Source organism: Nuphar pumila, chromosome 12 (genome assembly GCF_984573655.1).
Source record: "Nuphar pumila chromosome 12, dmNupPumi1.hap1.1, whole genome shotgun sequence".
In the NCBI taxonomy this organism is placed as follows: domain Eukaryota; kingdom Viridiplantae; phylum Streptophyta; class Magnoliopsida; order Nymphaeales; family Nymphaeaceae; genus Nuphar; species Nuphar pumila.
This window is the reverse complement of record NC_143260.1, coordinates 9,650,417-9,668,943: the sequence shown is the minus strand read 5'-3', so window position 1 is coordinate 9,668,943 and position 18,527 is coordinate 9,650,417. Positions and strand designations below refer to the sequence as shown.

Below are 18,527 nucleotides of genomic sequence, written 5' to 3'. Positions count from 1 at the left end.
AATAGGGAAGAAACTAAAAAAGGACAAAAGGGGAGTGGTGGGGGGGGGGGGGGAGGATTGAGCCCCTCCCATATTTTATAGAAGTTAGGGTGAGGCCACAAGCTGAGTTAATCTTAGCCCTTGATTTCAATTAGGGCTTTCTTTCTATTTTTCTCCTCTTTTCTACCTTCCTTTTATCTTTTTTTGTATTTTCCTTTTGCTAGCTTAGGCTATAATATATATATCATATGTATTTATTTCATACTATGTAGCTTGCATTATATTAAATAAAGTATGGGCTGGTCGACCCCATGGGGTTAGACCTTTTCATAATTTAGATTTTCAAACTTACTTGCTTGGCAAGCAAGTTTGATTATTCATTTCTTTTTTATTTTTTTCTTTTCTTTTTTTCTTTTTTTCTTTCTTTCTTTCCTTTTTTCATTACCTTTTTATTTATTTTTTCAGCCATCCCTATCCTAAAACCAACTAGAAGGGGATGCCTTTCTCCCCTTGTGAGTCTATTATTTGAAAAAGGTAAGTTTTGACTTTTTAAAACATGATTTGGTTTTTTTGGTAAGTTTTAAAATAACTTTGATTTTAAAAGTAATTTCTATTTTAACATTTTAAAGTTGAAATGGAGTGCCACATAGGATGGGACGACCTACCTATGGACCCCTACACTTTTATAAAATTTAGTTTACTTATAATTTTCATTCCACTTAATTAATTTTTAATTAATTAAATTTATAATTTCGATTTCAATTATTTCAAAGCTAAATTTTAGGTTTAATTGAAATGACCCTAAATGCAACCTAAATTAGATTTAAATATAGGTAAATGTCTCTACTAAATTTTTTTGATATATATGCATTAGTTATTTTATTATATAGTTTTTTTTCTTAAAAATCTTGAATTTCTACAAATTAATTTTTGAAAAAGAGGATTTCACCGGGGTCGATAGAACCCTTGGGTGTGTGAGTGTATTTTATACATTTAAATTTTTTTCTAAATTCTCCATACCCTATAGCATAACACTTAGTTCAAATTATTATTTTTAATTCATCACACATTACAAAAATTTCTCAAAAAATCACGGATATTACAAGGTAAGACGGGCCAGGGCGGGTTGAGTCTTATCAGGCCTACCGAGCTCTGTAGGCCAATCAGGTTTGGCTCATTTGCTCGATCTGAACCACTGAGCTATTACAAGCTCTGCTCATTTATGGCACAAGTCAAGCTTAACCGAGCTAAGCCTGACCTAGCTCGGCTCATTATGCATCACTAGGTACAAGGTGACTCCCAATCAAAGGTGGCTTCCAACCTATTTATTGGTAAATGGTGGCTACCAACCTTTGGCTGGTGATTTTGCATATAAAACATGTGATATTTAAGAAAAATGTGACATTTAAGCCATGGCTATTACAAGATGACCTCCGCCAATAAAATCCCTAAGATCCACTACAGTTCTTGTCCATCTATCTCTTCCTTAGGGATGGCAGTGGACCGGGGGAAAGCGGGCCCCGCCCTGCCCCGTTTGGACCGGGGATGAAGGGTATGAAACGGGGATGGAGGCGGGGACGAAGGTTAAAATCCATCCCCGTTCGGGGATGGAGGCGGGGATGGACGTACACTTTTCCCTGCCCTGCCCCATCCCCGTCCCCGCCACTTTTCCCCACAATAGCCCTGCCCCGCCTCATCCCCGCTTGAACCGGGGATGAATGACATGAAATGGGGATGAAGGCGGGGGTGGAGGTTAAAATCCATCCCCGTGCGGAGATGGAGGCGGGGATGGAGGTTCTAATCTTGAGGCAGGGCGGGGGGTGGAGACCTTGTCCCCCGCCCCGCCCCACTGCCATCCCTACTCTTCCTCGAGTACTGAGAGCCCCAGCTATCTTAGTTCTATTGCTATCTACGTCCCATTGAATAATCCCCAACAAGAGTGGTGGAATAAGTTATTTAACGCAGGGATAGATTGCCTCAGTGGTTAGTGGAGGAATTCTTTTTTCGCATTTTTTTTTTCATGTCTATTCTCAAATAGCAGTACACCCAACTTTGCCTTACAGAATGTTCCTGAGATTCGAACTCATGATGTAGAAATATCTCCACACCATGTTCCCCTTAGCCAGGTGAGCATCCCTACCGGGGCATAAAGCCCATAGATAGCCTCGATGCCAAAACAAGAAGCGGTAATAGTAACAAAAAATATTTTCATGTCATTTTTTAAATCTTTTTTTTTTTTGAAGAACCATTTTTGAAATCTACATCTGTGTATACCTAAATTTACAGAATTAAGCAGCCAAGTTTATTCCTGTCACAAAGATTCGTGGACACGAGTTTGACTCACAAATACAGTTTTTTTTTCGAAAATAGGACATGAGGTCACAGGATTATTTTTATTTTTAATTAATAAAAATTATCAAAATATTAAAATAATGAATGCATGTGGCGTCTCTGTGTCGACATGTCTGCTGATGTCACAAGGGACACACCCAATATGGCGTGTGCCTGTGACACAGATTGATAACTATTTCATTCTTAAAAGAACTAAGCACTGCTTCTAAACGCTGACACCTATCGTCCAAAAGGGGTTTGGCTTAGTGGGATGGGACCTAGGCTGCTAGATAAGTGGTTTAGGTTCAAATTCCATGGGCGTCACCCCTTGTACAAGCCAAAGCGTGGCAACTCCTAGGGACAAGGAGTAAGCCCACATTGTTTTACACACTGGCAGGACAACGATGTTGGGTGCACTGCTATTTGAGAATAGACATAAGGTGCTGACCCATACCAGATCCATTAAGGTCAGGGTTTGGCAACAAAAAAAGAGGTCAGATTAACTATCCAGACTAGATCCATGAGATCCGGTTAGTATACATTATAGTTTGCAAAATTTCATTCCAAGTCCAGGTCCAACCCAATAAGATCTGCAATTTTTTTTAACATGAAAACATAAAATATTATTTTACCAGTATGAATCAGGTCCGGCTTGAGTATTTTTTGTCAGTTTCGTGTAGTTTTTCTTATGAAAGATCTGGTAGGACATGGGTCCAGCACCTCCTACCTGTTCGGCAGTATGATAAGCTGGATAGGCAAGGCTAATTAACACAATGTTGCCAAGCTGTGGCTACACCTAAATATGTAGTAATTTGCAAGGAGGTGTGTGGAGGGGTGCAATCGGATCAGATTGTTTAGACCTCCTAACAAAACCAGCCCGTATTTTTGGGATATGGATCAAACAATACGTTCTTGTTATCTTGTAGTAATCCACTAGGATCCAAGTCCACTTTTTGGATCAACTCAGATCCAGATCTGAACCTGGCCCCCACAACAACACCAGCTGGATCAAGAATGCAATCAGCTGTGGCCAGCCAAGATCCGAAATTGCCAACCAAACAAATACAGAGAGCATATGGACAATGTTGCTCCTTAATGGTTGGTGTAGGACAATACTAAATGGACCCACTTGCATTATTTGAGTCAAAGTAGAAAAATCCAATTGTAAAAGCTTTTGGATCCAAATATAATTGATCGAATACAAAATGGTTCTACTTGGGTCAAATGGGTACTTTGCAGACTGTTTAGGTAATGGACAGGTGTTTAGGTCAGCATTTGGGTTCAAACATGCTAACTTCGAATGAGTTTGAATCACAACTGGGCCAAAATGAAAATGTGAAGCCCAACCTAGTGCATCTGGATACTGAACAAGACCCCCACAAACTGGAACTAATGGGTTTTGGGTTAGACTCGGGCTCAAAACACTAAAACCCAATGGATTTTGGGTAAGAACCAGACCTCGAGCTAGATAAGTGGTTTAGGTTCTAGGCTAGTTTTTGCCTAAAAGCTGGGTTCCTCGGCAAACCAGTTCACCCGGTCTCCCAAGGGGCCCTCCACCGAAAGAGTCGGGTGAGAGCCCTCCTCCACAAGCAATGGGGGAGCCACCCCTGCCGGCCCCTCTCATCCCGTGGTGGGTCACCGGGCAAGGTATCGTTGGCAGTCCCACCTCTGTCCACCAAAATATGAAGAGAGAGAGAGAGAGAGAGAGAGAGAGAGAGAGAGAGTACCCTCCTGCCCTCTCCCATCAGCATCTGTGGGGGTGGGTGGGCCGGTAGGTGGAAACCCTGCCAACCCACACTGTCTAGCTGGTAGCTGCCATACTGGGGCGGGGTGGCCGAATCTTCCCACCTCTGGAACATCGCAGGAAGATGAGGGGGTGGTGGACGAATGACCACCTTTGACATCTAGGGCATGATTGGAAGACTCGCCAATTGGCTGCCTTTCTGATATGTAGGGCATGGTTGGAAGATACGCCATGGGCGTTTGGTAGAGGCTCTAGATTGAACATCGAGCAGAGGTGGTGTTGTGGTCATAGCATTGAAGTTAAGGCGCTTCCCTCTTTATTTACTTTCTTCACGGATCTCGAGGGTACGAGAATGTTAGTTATTCTCTTTCATTTCTTGAGTCGTTTGCACAAGAATTTTCACTATCGAATCGAGCTATGTCATGCATGTCTTTGTTTATTTCAGGCAAAGGAAGCTATGACAAAATTCATGTTTGCTCTCTGCCCTTCGAGTTGCTTTGTGAACTTCACAGCAGCACAGTGGGCAAGATTAAGGTCTGATACCACATTGATGTAAATTCGAGAAGGGATCCGAAATATGTTTAGCGTTTCTCGTCTTTCCCTATATCATCCATCAGAATGGTCTTCAGGGTTGGGCTCGACCGGGCAAGCCTCTGCCAACCTAGAAGCTCAGGCCCTTTGAACACCCGTCTTGTCCATCAAGATGCGTTGGACAAAAAACTATTATTAGCTCTGCTCCTTAATGTGTAAACCAAAAACAAAAACAAATTGATACGTGCAATGTTTATATTGGTTTAAACAGAGTGAGTTGGCAGCTTAACCAAGAGTTGAACTAAGAGCGACAGTCGTCAATTCTCTTGTAGTTAATGCCAATGTTAATCAGTCAGAATCTGAAACGGCCCAACAGTGAATCTGAAAGGGCCGATTCAATTCGGTTTTTTTATATTTCTAAACGAGGTTAAGAAATGTTTTTTAATATTTTTATTTTCAAATGACACGTGTCATTTGACGGTGAAAAGTTGACCGATTCAGCTTGATTTGATTTTTTCATTTTTGTCAAGAAACCGATCTTAACATTGGTTAATTCTGTTGTTAGTTTTTGTTTCAATTTTGTTACCTGGTGACCATCTAGTGGCATTCTTGATTATAAGCCTTGTTTGCAAATTCCTTCTTCCATCTTGGAGGTTTGGCAACCCTCGAATCCTGCCATTTCCTAAACATCACAGTGACTACTTATGCTCGAGGCCGAGCTGGTGTTCCACTTGTCCCTTTGGATCTAATTCCTCACTGAAAACCTATCAAAAATCGTTCTAGTTGCACCTTAATTCATAAAAAATGAAATGCATAAAGCACTATTAGTTTTCAATGTCTTGTACGTTAAGGGTATGTTTGATGGTGTGTCCCAACTAAAAGCCTCAAAATCACATGTTTTTTTAACAAGATTTAACAGCTAACATTATCGAATGATTCAGAAAAATCTCATGCTTAAGACCACGATTCTGTAATCCTGACTGGTAAGTCACTCTTCATGGCATAGCATCTACTTCGGCAACTTGGACCTGTAAATGTCAGAGCATGAATCGGAGGAGTTCATTGGGCGCAATCTTATCGAGAAAGTGCAAGGGACCGGAGGAATAAGGTAGCATTCGTGCACGCATGGGGACCAACTATCGTCGCCACCCACACCCATATGCTTGTGATCAAGATGCACCTGTAATCCATGCTGTACACTTGAATACCAAAATAAAATGCAAGGAAACAACATTTATGGTTGTAACAATGATTAAAGCAAGTCATCAATTGTTCTTTCAGTTTAAACGGAAATAACTTCTTAAGCCAATTACAGAAACATTATAGAGGAGTCAAGTAACCTCTCGTTATAGCAGGAATATCATCTTTTTTTCATTATAGATTGGACAAGCTTCACTGGAACTATGACGGATGATATCAGACTGTTGAGTAGGAAAATTGCTTAGGTCAAGAATTTTCCTGATCAGATTAAAAATAATGACACTGAATGTATGATAATGATGATAGTGGTGATTATCAAGTAGTAGCACCCGACACTGTAGCCCTACTGAGGATGATACAGAAGGCATAGGACAAATAATTGTGGGGGGCATAGCAAGGATATGAAGACTTTCTATCATTTTGTACCAGGGAAAAAAATAAAGCATAAGTTACAAGGCAAAACACAATAGTGTAGTATATTAAAAGTAGAAGCTGAACAGTGTCTTTATAACGAAAATGAAAATGCAGTCATATGGTATGGATGAGTAGGTTTCCGTAGACAAATGGGGATATTTCTCAAGATGCTTGATCATATTCCCCATCATCATCTATACTTAATAGTTGTACACACCCTGTTTTTGGTTTTACATGAGAGATAAAATTGCATAGACGCATACTCCAGAATGGCCTAACAGTGATAGAAAATGGCGAAATCTTGACATAAAATAAAGTTTAGGATGATGAGAGTGGCACATAATGATGTTGAAGAGGATAGAGAATGGAAAAAGAACTGACAGTGTGATGAAAAGTGATCTATCATGACAACATACCCTTGTGCAGAGTGATGAATGAATTATTCCTGCCCCTACATGTCACCATAATCTATGCTAATTGATCCTAAATATGACAGGGATGCTAAACATGTTGCCAACTTCATCAAACGACACACGACAGTGATGATGATGACAGAAATTCATATTCAATGCCCTGCAACCACTATCAATGTGACGACATTCTGTATTAAAAAAAATTCAGGTAATTTATTTTGGATCCTTTTACACTTTTAGTGAACTTTTTACATAAATAAAGCTTTAGTAGAGTTCCTGTTCACTTATTTCATAAGCTATGGGAACAAAAAAGTTGAAATTTCTTCTTAATTTATTGTAATTAGTGAAGACAAGAAAGACAAGAAATATTATTACGAAAGAGCACACATTATTCAACTTTTGTGTTTGTTGTAATTAATGAAGGGTATTATGAAACTTTGTTTAAATGCTTACTACTTATGAAATGATCTATTACTTTTTTTTAATGATTAATTTCAGACTCTTTTGACATATGCAATTGATACATTGTTATATAAACAAACAACAACTACGCCTTCATCCCAAAACAATTGGGGTCGGCGATATGAACCAAAAAAGAAAATCATTCTGGGTCTTCCACATGAATCCTTCTCCTCCAATCATTTCTATCCAATGTCATGTCCTCGGTGAGGTTCAAAGCATTCATATCATTTCCTATCATCTCCATCCAAGTCTTCTTAGGCCTACCCCGACCTCTTTTAACTAATATATTTTCCCATTTCTCCATCCTTCTAACTGGAGCATCATTAGGCCTTCGCCGAATATGTCCAAACCATCGTAAACGATTCTCTCTCATCTTATTTTCAATGGATGCAACGCCTACCTTCTTACGTATCTCCTCATTCTGAATCTATTTCCACACATCCATCTAAGCATACGCATCTCAACTACACTCATTTTTTGAATATGATGTCTCTTGGCAGCCCAACATTCCGTACCATATAGTAAAGTGTGCCTAATTATCGTCCTATAAAACTTTCCCTTCAACAGCAATGGCATTCTACGATCGCACAACACTCCAGTTGCACTTTTCCATTTCATCCACCCAACCTTTATCCTATGATTTACATCTCCATCAATTTCTCCATACTTTTGAATGATAGATCCCAAATATTTGAAACAATCATCCACCAATATTTCTTCCTTACCAAGCTTCACTACACTCCCATCACTACTTAGTTGCTTACTAAACTGACATTTCATATATTCTAACTCTTACTCAACTTAAAACCTATGTCACACGGACTCGGCTCCAAGGTCGCCGCACCCGCGTCGACACGCACCGACACGGGTGCGGACACAGGTGCGGCTCGGACTCGGTCAACCCGACCCTGGGTGTGGTCAACGCACCCAGGGTTATTTTGGTCCATTTTTTGGAATTTTTTTTTTTTTGAATTTTTTTTTTGAAATTTTTTGGGCTACAGCTGTAAGGAAAAAAACCCATCACAACTAAAAAACCTGTACACTTTCAAGTTTTAACTACAGAATGGGCACAACTCAAGTTTTTGTGGTTTTTTCCTGTATGAAGAAAGTGAATTATTACAGTGTATGAAGAAAGTGCCCAAAAGTGAATTATTCCTGTATGAAGAAAGTGTACAGAATGCCTTCACAACTCATCACCTGTCCCCTAATGGGCACAACTTTGACCGAGTCTTATATATATATATATATATATATATATATTTTTTTTTTTAATATATATATATATAGCTGAGTTCCCGTGTCCAAAATTTTTGAAATTGCGCCGCACCCGTGTCGCACCCGCACCCATGTGACATAGCTTAAAACCTCTTGCTTTCAATGTTTGTCTCCATAATTCTAACTTAGCATTAACCCCAGCTCTAGACTCATCAATCAAAACAATATCATCAGCAAACAACATACACCACGACACATTTTCTTGAATTGATCTCGTAAGCTCAACCATCACTATAGCAAATAGGAAAGGGCTTAATGAAGATCCTTGATGTAACCCAACCGTTATAGGAAAATTGTTATAATATCATAATTATAGCTTTTATATTTGACAATTGTTACATATTTATTCATGCTCAATTTATTTTATAATTAAGTTTACTTAATATTATAGTTTGACTACTTAAATGCACTTTATTTTTGTTTGTGGTCATATTTTCAATTTTATAGTTATTTTAAATTTTATTTTATTTTTGAATTATGTAATTGTTATAGTTTGTTTACTCAAAACTTTTTTATTTTGTTTGTTATCAAATATGGCTCGTTAATAGTAAACCTTTTGTTTTGTTAGTTGTTAGTTTGTTACATTATAGTAGTACATGTGTTTAATTGTTCATAATTCCATAATTTGATTTTTTTATTCTATGTTTTATTCTAATTTTTTCTGACTTTTTGGAAAATTTTCTGTTTTGTAATTTTTAAAATGGGTTTTTCTGTATTTTATGATACGATATGATACAATACGATACACCTGTATCGCTAACCACTTCGATATGGCTTTTGATAAGATAATTACAACATTGGCGATAATATTGGTTATTTCAATGCAACCAAAATTATTGAGAACATCTCATAATATTTTCAAAATATCGACAATAATATTTATGACAATATATATCACTACAAAAAATACCACATGTTTTCCCCTTTTTAATTAAAAAAAAACAATTTTTTTAGAGATAAAAATTTGAAAAAAAATCATTAAACTTTTTGAAAAAAAAAAGCAACCTAGGCATCCAAATCTTGTTTGATTTGGTTCAGAAACTAAATCAAATCGATGAGTTTTATGAGATCTGTTTGTTTTTTTCAAAACTTTAAGTTTAAATTTTTTTGTTAAAAATAAAGGGTTTTAAAAACAAAAAATAATTACTTGATTTACAAAAATCTTGAACTTTGGTTGAGATTTGAGAAAATCCCTAAATCATGTGTCATGGGTGGGTTTGTGAAGGAAGGGAAGTTTGAATGTATTGATTCTCTTCCTTTGTATTATATTGTAACTTTAATTTGATCTAGTCTGAAGAGCTATAGAATTTTGTTATTGTCGCTTCAAATCATAGTCCAGGATATTTTCCATCAAGTAGTGAAGCCGCAAGAACAAGATTTTTTAAGGATGCAAAAAAGAAAATTTAAGCATATGTTGATGAAATGAAATCTACATAGTCTCAACGGATGTATACTTTTGTCAGTTATTTGAAAAAAATATAACTAGAAGTAGACCATATATAAATTTGATAGTGAGCTCCTCAAAGAACACTATATTATGGAAAGCAAAGAATGTTGAACATACTCATATGCATGCAAAATTTGTAGTTGAATTTCTTTTGAAAATAATAAGCATGTTGGTCATGACTTAGGGACATAGTGGTCCTTATTGTATTTGTTATGTATTTTATTGTACATGGTTGTACATAATATGTCTTGTAGTTAAATTTTCATTCTTTTTAGGGGTATTCTAGTTATAGCTATTTTCTTGTTTTGCAAGACTCAATAAAGAGGGTAACATATGCTCTTTGAATAATATCCTTGAGAGCTTGACCCTCCACATAGCATCTTTGCATCTTATTTCAGATTTCACATGGTATGAGAGCCATGTTGGAAGAGAACTAGAAGATTGGGATTGTGGAGAATGCTGTTTGGAGAGCCTTGTTTCAGTGAAGGGCATGAGAAAGAGCTGATGATGCCTCTCCGATATTGGGTTGGATTCCATCTAAGACCATTTGCTATTGGTGGAACTCCTAAAAACATGATTTTAGAAACAAATCCCCGTCTTTTTGGAGCTCTGTAAGTGAAGTTACGATTTTTTAATCTTTTCTGCTCTGTTGGGGGAAAATTGGGCCAATTTTGAAGAAACTCAATTTCAAACCTGATTTTGGGAATTTTTAAGTTTGGGAATTGTTCGGTTTGGGTCCTTTTTTCCTTAAAAGACTAAGGAAACAGTTGGTTCAAGTGTTGGAGCAGTATTCTTTGAGATTTGACGTTGTTTGTGAAGGTAACTTGCTGGCTGCAACCTGTTCCTCTGTTTCTTTGTCTAAGGCTGTCTTGGTTGGTCTGTTTTTTTGGTGCAATATGTGTGTTGTTAGTAATATTTGTGTTGCTGAGGTAGTCTATAATGTGGTTTGAAGGTTCAGCAAACTTTTGAGAGAGTCAAGAGGTGGGAGCTTGATATCATGTCGAAGAAACATGAGACTTGAAATGTGTGCACACCATGTGTTTGTTCAGTTGTCTGAGTGAGTGGTAATGACTTGTTGATCTGAAATGTATGTTGAAGGTTGTGTTTTGCCTGTGTTTGAAGTATGATATTGACAGATACTTAGTGTAATTGGCTGATCGTGGTTGTCGTGAAAAATGGAGAAGGTAAGAAGTACAAAAAAAATAAGGTGCAACTATTGCAAGAGGTTTGGCCATATGAAATATACTTGTTCTAAGTTGGTAAGAAAGATAATTGTTAAATCTGCCCAAGTATTATTTGTACCTAGTGCAGTTACATTTGGTGATGCCAAAGTTGATTTGCATACTCAGGTACTGGAGCAAAACCGACACCTCCTTGCTTAATTAGTTGTCACTCTATTATCACCTTCTTATTCATCCTATACTGCCCCAGCAGGTATACCTAAGCCTCACTCTGGTTTGTTGATAGATCCAGGAGCATCATGCCATATGACTGCGAATGAATCTTTGTTTACCAGTTGTATGCCTTGTCAGGGCTCATTTTGCACTGTGAATGGCGTGACTATGTTTGTCTCTCAAGTAGGATCTATCTCATCGTAGTTTGATTCTTAACATCATTTGCATATCTCCGATGCATACCATGACCCATCTCTTGCTAAGAACTCAATTTTCGTTGGACAAATAGCTTGTCATAACTATGATGTCGTATTTTTTGTTAATGGTTATGTTATACAAGATCGACAGTCTGGGAGGACACTTGGGACTAAGCACAGAAGAAGACATCTATATTATCTTGATTCATTGGATTTGAGACCTCTTTTGGGTATAGTACCACAACCTTTGATTTGTTAGTTCTATGGCATCAACGTTTGGGTCATGTATCTAGTTATAGACTTCAACATATGTTGTCTACTGGTTTAGTTGATGAGTCAAAGATAGTTGTATCTAATTTGGTCAAGGAGTGTGAGAGTTGTAAACTAGCCAAAAGCCATGCTTTGCCATTTGGTATTAGTAGTTATGAGTCCTTGCACGCATTGACCTTGTGTATTCTGACGTGTGGGGGCCTCTTCCAATTCAGTCTAAGAGAGAATCCATACACTTTGTTACCTTTGTTGATGATTGCACAAGATTCACTTGGATCTACTTCATCAAAAGGTGTAGTGAATTGTCTGACATTTTCAAACAGTTTTATGATATGGTTGAGACAGTCGAAAATCTTGTGCTCTGATTGAGGAGTGTTAAGATGTATGTATATATTCTTTTATCATTGTAATATATATATATATATACATTATATATATATATATATACATTATATATATATATATAATTATTTATCTCTGTAATAGGTAAATATCCTCCAGAGGTATTTACATCTTTTCCTCCTATAATAGGTTTTGTCCTCAAAGAACAGATATTTGTTTCTTTATTTTTTTACTTTGTATTGTCTTTATCCCAAAGACTAAGGGCATTGAGGTCATTCACCTTTAGAGTCATTAGAAGCATCCCAACGGTCATTCACCTTTCATGTAATGCTTCTCTTATGTTCAATAAAGATGAATATTTTTTATGTTTCATGTTTTTCTATTTAGTTCTTTAATGTTTTATATGCACTTAGTGTTTGTGTTGTTGTCCCTTGTTGGCTATTGTGTTGTCCCATAGTGGACTTGTGCTTATGCACATTGTGATTGCGATCTTGTAATCCCTTAGTGGCATTGGTTTGTGCTTATGCACTTTTATGATTGTGATCTTGTAAGTCCTTAGTGGTATTATTTTTGTATTTTTCACTATTTAATTACATGGTATCAGAACCAAGAAATTCTTCTTGGCATTTTGCCTTTTTTTAGGTCTTGGGATTCTTTTATTCAAGTTCGTGCTTCGTGAAGGATTCATGATCATTGTGTGGCTTGGATTCAAGAAAAATTTAAACCCGGTATGTATCTTATATCTTAAAGTATTTCCTGTATTATCTATTTCATGCATTATGCATAAAAAAGCACTTATATATATATATATATATATATATATATATATATATATATATATATATATATATTTGTGCTCATTGCATTGATTTAATGCTTGAAGATATTCGATTTCAAAATATTTTTACTACAGTTTAGATTGCAAAATTTTTATATAGTAAGCAATAAGTTTTGGATGTCATGAGGATTCACACAAAGGCGAGAGAGTTGAAGAGACTGGGTGTGACAAGATTTGCAACCCAATTTATTTGTTTAGAGCAGAGTTACCAGTCGAGGAAGCGGGAGCGGGAAGCGATACGGGAAGCGGGAGCGGGAAGCGAGGCACTTTCAAAAATTTAGGAAGCGGGGAAGCGTGGGACCACTTAGAAGAAAATTCCGAACCGTCTCGGAAATGACCTAGGAAGCGAACCGGAAGCGAGGGGGAAGCGAAAAAATGAAAAAAAATGGGGAAGCGAGGGGGAAGCGTGGGGGAAACTTGGGGGAAGCGTGGGGGAAGCGCGCTTCCCATTTATGGGAAGCGCGTTTCCCATAAAAGGGGGACGTGCTTCCCAAAAAAGGGTGACGCTTCCCCTCACGCTTCGGAAGCGCGACGTTTCGCGCTTCCGAAGCGCGCTTCCCCTTTTGCCTAGGCGCTTCCGGTAACTCTGGTTTAGAGTCAATTTTGAAACAAGAAGAGAACCTTAGGTTTATGGTTGCTTCTAATGAGTGAAGGCAATTAGAGGGATTTAAAACACAAGAGGGAAAAGAGATAACTGACATCATTCAAGGTGATAATTTTTGGAAGGCCGGAAAAGAAGTAATCATGTTCATCGAACCATTGGTAGAAGTTTTGAAAATGATTGACGGAGAAGTGGCTACCATGGGATATTTTTATGAGGCATTTGATAGAGCTAAAAAGGCCATAAAGTGTGTTAATATGGATAAAAAGAAAAATAATGTCATATTAAGCTATCATTGATAAGAGATGGAACTGTAATTTGCATAATCATATACATGCTACAGTTGCTTCCTAAATCTCTACTTATTTTGAGAAGTGGTAAAGATGGATGATCAAATTTGTGAAGGCTTGGGTATAGTGGAAAATAAGCTTCTTTCTTATGAAAATGAGAAGATAATGGCCAAAGAACTCTTGAAGTATCATGCTAGAGATCCTTCTTTGTTTCACAAGGGGCTAGCCATGGATCTTATTCATGTAAGTATCCTTTTTTCTCAATTCTTTTTAAGTTTTATTGTTTATCTTTATGATTTTCTTACTCTATATTCTTATACTTTCAAAATAGGGATTTGGCGAGAGATGTTTGGGAGCTCTGTTTTGTTCCTGAGCCTTAACAAATAGCAATCAAAATCCTATGATAGTCATGTAGTGCCTCAGTCTGTGAGAGGATTTATAGTGTGTTTGATATAATCAATACCAAGAAGAAATCAAATCTTGGACCAGCAAGTCTAGATGATTAATGTTTATTAGGATGAATATGCATATGAAGATGGCTCCAGAAATGGAGAACAAGAATGTAAATCCAATCTAGATTGATCAGGTGGATCTATTTACTGATGATAAGATAGAGAAAAATCTACCTTCAAAAGATGGTGAAGAAGAACATGCTCGTGAAAGTCATAAAGAGTGAGGGCGCAGAGCTGCATCATCAAATGATGAATGATCTTTTTTTTTTTTTTGAGAAACTATGATGTCAAAGCTTGAAAACTTTATTTTGGCATTGTATAACTTTGTGATTTTCATTTTGAGTATGACACAATGACTTATGGAGTTATGGGTTTAATTTTAGAATTTTTATTTACTTTTTTTAATATTTTCAAGATTTTCCTGAGAAACCCCGCTTTTCAAAAATCTCCGAGAAAAACCCTCACCAAGAAATTACCTTGAAAAATACAGGTGACTGGTTTGGATACATATATTAAATAAAGAGAGAGAGAAATGTGTGGGGAGCCAATGAGAGAGAGATAAATTAGATGACGTTTTCCCCCTCTTATTAATTTACCCTAGACAGTTTTATATCTTTCTTAGGTTTAATTTCAAACACACCCAAAAAAAGTAGAGCTGAATCAGCAAAGTGTCATAAAAGTGTAATGCGATGAAAGTACACATTAAATAGGCAACAGTAAACATATCGGAAGCCCAAAGGCAAAAGGCATGAGGAAGAAAAGCTCCAACCCAACTGTGAGTCAGATCCAGAAGCCATGGTGTTCTGAGCTAAGTGCTTGACTAATGGGTGGAGCTCAAACCTAGTTTCACAGCTTGTTTAGGCAATGAGACAAGCTTGGGCTCACATAGCCCAGTCTTTGTGATTGTGCATGTGATTGTGTATGCATGCATGCACGTTTAACAAAAAACATTGTTGTAGTGGTAACCCATTGTATTTCCATATAAAAGTTCATGGGTTTAAGTCCTGCTTATTCACCCTGCTTATAGGACAGTAGAATAACCTACAAGAAAAAGCATCTGCCATGCCTGGATCAAGCTTAGCAAGCCAAGCTTGAAATCTTGGAACCTGCCTTTAGCTAAAGCAAAGCTTGAGCTCATTGCAAGGTGTTTCGAAAAAAGTGAGAAAAAAAGCAGAAAAATGACTGGAACAATAGCATCAACTACAATACATGAGATCATGCTTCTAACAAGTAATCAGCATTCATGCTTTAAATGATTTTAATAATAGATTTTTTTTTACTTGAAAAAGTAAAATATAAAAAGAGGCATAATATAAAAAGTTACCTCAACATCATCACGTTCATCAAGTTCTTCATTGTGGGCTGCCTTGTCAAGCTCTGTGGTACCATAATTACTTGCATTCATTTGCATGGGGGGAGATCTTCCATAACAAGAAGCAAACAGACGAAGCCCAGCCTTGTTCTGAAATGTCACCCACCTGACATCTGCTCTACCGGAACATTCTCCAGGAACAATGTACGGCACATGCATATCTTGAATGGTAAATTCATATACTCCAACCTGGGCAGCTTCTTTGCGGTCTGGATAACATTCAAAGGGACCTTTTCCGTACCACTTTATTTGATCAAATGACTTGTCTAAATGGAATTCCACCCCAATACGTGGCAAATGTGGAAGGTCAGATCTTGGTTTTACATTATATTCTACAATCACATCTCCAGTACCATAAATCCAGTAACTGATGTCAACCTTGAAGAGAGCCATGTCTTTCATTTTTGCTTCATGAGAGCTTTCAATCTTCTCAGAATTTTCACAATTTCTGCCAAAAGCTAATAAAACTACTTCAACATGGACAACATGGCTTGTCAGCTTCTTCAACAAACAGCTTTCAGCATGAAATACCAAGTCATCAAGTGAAAATTCCTTCCATTTGGAAGCATAGCTTGTTGATCCACCCCCTTTGTCATTATCCGTTGGCGCCCTCCAAAAACATGGAAGAATACCCTTGGTCATAATTGGAAAGCCTTGAACCTGCATTTATCAGATAAGCCAGAACTCTATGTTTATCAGAAGATATAGCAGATGATATGAAACTCATATCATACGGTCACAGAAATTTCACATGAAACAGATGAAACTGGCTAACAATATCATTACAATGAATACCAGCAGCTCTTCCAGTGCTCATTTATGTCTTGGGCAAAACTATCATAATATATGAAATACCATGGATGATCCACTGAATTTGAACCTGATACCTGTAATGAAATGGACTAAAACCAAAAAAACATCACTTATGGACAAACAAGAACACACTTCAATCAAGTAAAACACTTGATTGAATAAACCGCACCACCCTCACAAGGGTTAAAATATATTTTGTTATTGCATAGGAGAACTCCCTTAAGGAGTAAAGAATACAAGGGCCTTCAAGGCCTATTTATAATACAAAGAAACATCAAGGGGGCAGATTGGAGCTGTCCCATCAATCTGAAAAGGATGAAAATACAAAAAATAAAAAAGTAAAAATAAAAGGTGGTCAGCCCCTAATAGATTGATGCCTATTATAGAAAAAGACCGAAATATCCCTAATGGGAATATATATATATATATATATATATATATATATATATATATATCTTAACACCCCCCTCAAACTCATGGTGGAACAACCGAGAGTTTGCCAAGTAGGAAGTGAAATCTAGGTGACGGGAACGCTTTGGTGAAGAAGTCTACTAGTTGATACTCCGATGGAACATAAGGCAATGAGATGGTCTTCCTCAGGAATTCATCACGAACATAGTGACAATCCATTTCAATATGTTTTGTCCTCTCATGGAATATATGATGGATTGCAATGTATGCAACGCTCTTATTGTCACGGCATAATATCGAGGGTTCTGCGATGTGAATTCCTAAATCCTCCAGTAGTTGTCGCAACCATACTAACTCAGACGTAGTCGTTGCCATGACACGATACTCAGCTTCAGTGCAAGAGAAGGACACCTCCTGCTGCTTCTTGCATCGTCATGAGATTAGAGAATCGCCTACAAAAATATATAAACCAGTAGTTGAGCGTTTATCATTCACATCCCCTCTCTAGTCAGAATCAGAATATGCAATGACTTCTAACAAGGAAGCGGATGATAAAAACAATCCATGATTGATGAAATTCTTAATATATCTAATAATTCTTATTACAGCACTCATATGTACTGTAGTGTGAGCATGTTGAAATTGACTAACAGAGTGAATAGCATGAGAAATATCAGGATGAGTAATAGAAAGATAAGACAAAGTTTTAATCATTTGTCTCTATGGAGTTGAATATTGCAGAGGTTCTCTATCATCTTTCTTCATTTTTGCATTTATGACTTTTGGAGTGTCAACCCATTTTTCATCTTAGAGTCTTGATCGCTCAATGATCTCTCTGCTACAATATCCGTAATTTGAGAAACAAATAAAACATTTAAATTTAATTTTGGCACTACTCTAATATTTGGTATGTGAAAGATTGGTTGTTTTTTAAAAATCCCATAACTTTTGATTTTTAAGGATGTTTCGTCGGCGGTTGAAACATAAGAATTATTTGGGTTAGAATGACATTCGGATAATATAGACTCATTTGGAGTCATATCAATTAAGGCACCGAAATCTAGGATCCAAGATCTCTTACTAGAGTCACCACTTGTGGATACGACTGCTTTCGAGAAGAAAGAAGCTTGAGTTTTGAATATTGGTTGTAATGCCTTCATTAGTTGAGCCAAAGATAGTGAGCCGATATATTTGGAGTCGTCTACATCATTCATTTCAACCGAAGAAACTCTTTTATCATCTCTATGATCTTCTTTCTTTCTTTTGGGACAAAAAGGCTTAATATGTCCTGGTTTATAACAACAATAGCATATGATTTTGTCATCCTTTTTGTAAACATGATCATCTCTTTTGTCGCTTCTTTCATAGTTGTTGGGGTTTCTTCCATTCTCATTTTTTACAAAGTGAAGAGGTTTATAACTCCTAGTGTGATTACGAGGCTTTGACATAGCAAGCACGGATTATTCATCCTTTGAGGCGGATGGCTTCTTCAATCTATTTTCTTCCATAGCCAATTCCTCAAGAATTTCGACTATAGATGGTACACCTCCTCTATGAAGGAGAACTAACTTGGTTCCTTCAAATTCGGGTCTAAGCCCATTAACAAATTGGTAGAAATGTTTCATTTTAATTTGGTTTTTACGGAGTTCTACATCTTGAATACAATGTCATTTTGGCTCAAGAAGAGTCAATTCATCCCAAAGGAGAGAGAGAGTGCATTGTAATATTCCCTAATGTGCATCTTTCCTTGA

General features: G+C 37.1%; 1 protein-coding gene and 1 long non-coding RNA gene across 3 annotated transcripts in view; one reads left to right on the top strand and one right to left on the bottom strand.

Annotated features, from left to right (window-relative positions):
• The first annotated feature begins 4,096 nt into the window (after nucleotides 1-4,096).
• Nucleotides 4,097-4,822, top strand: LOC149819934 (uncharacterized). Its single transcript, XR_016426467.1, has 2 exons — nucleotides 4,097-4,398; nucleotides 4,500-4,822. It is a non-coding gene; the product is annotated as an uncharacterized LOC149819934 (long non-coding RNA).
• Nucleotides 4,823-5,374: 552 nt separating this feature from the next.
• Nucleotides 5,375-18,527, bottom strand: part of LOC149819933 (glycoside hydrolase family 2 protein) — a 112,792-nt gene continuing 99,639 nt past the window's right edge. For both annotated transcript variants that reach the window (XM_089982613.1, XM_089982614.1), the window contains 2 exons: nucleotides 15,505-16,212; nucleotides 5,375-5,765 (listed from right to left, as the gene is read on the bottom strand). In XM_089982613.1, coding sequence (XP_089838739.1) covers nucleotides 5,595-5,765; nucleotides 15,505-16,212 — 879 coding nt within the window. In that variant the 3' untranslated portion in view covers nucleotides 5,375-5,594. The remainder of the gene's footprint in view (nucleotides 5,766-15,504; nucleotides 16,213-18,527) is intronic.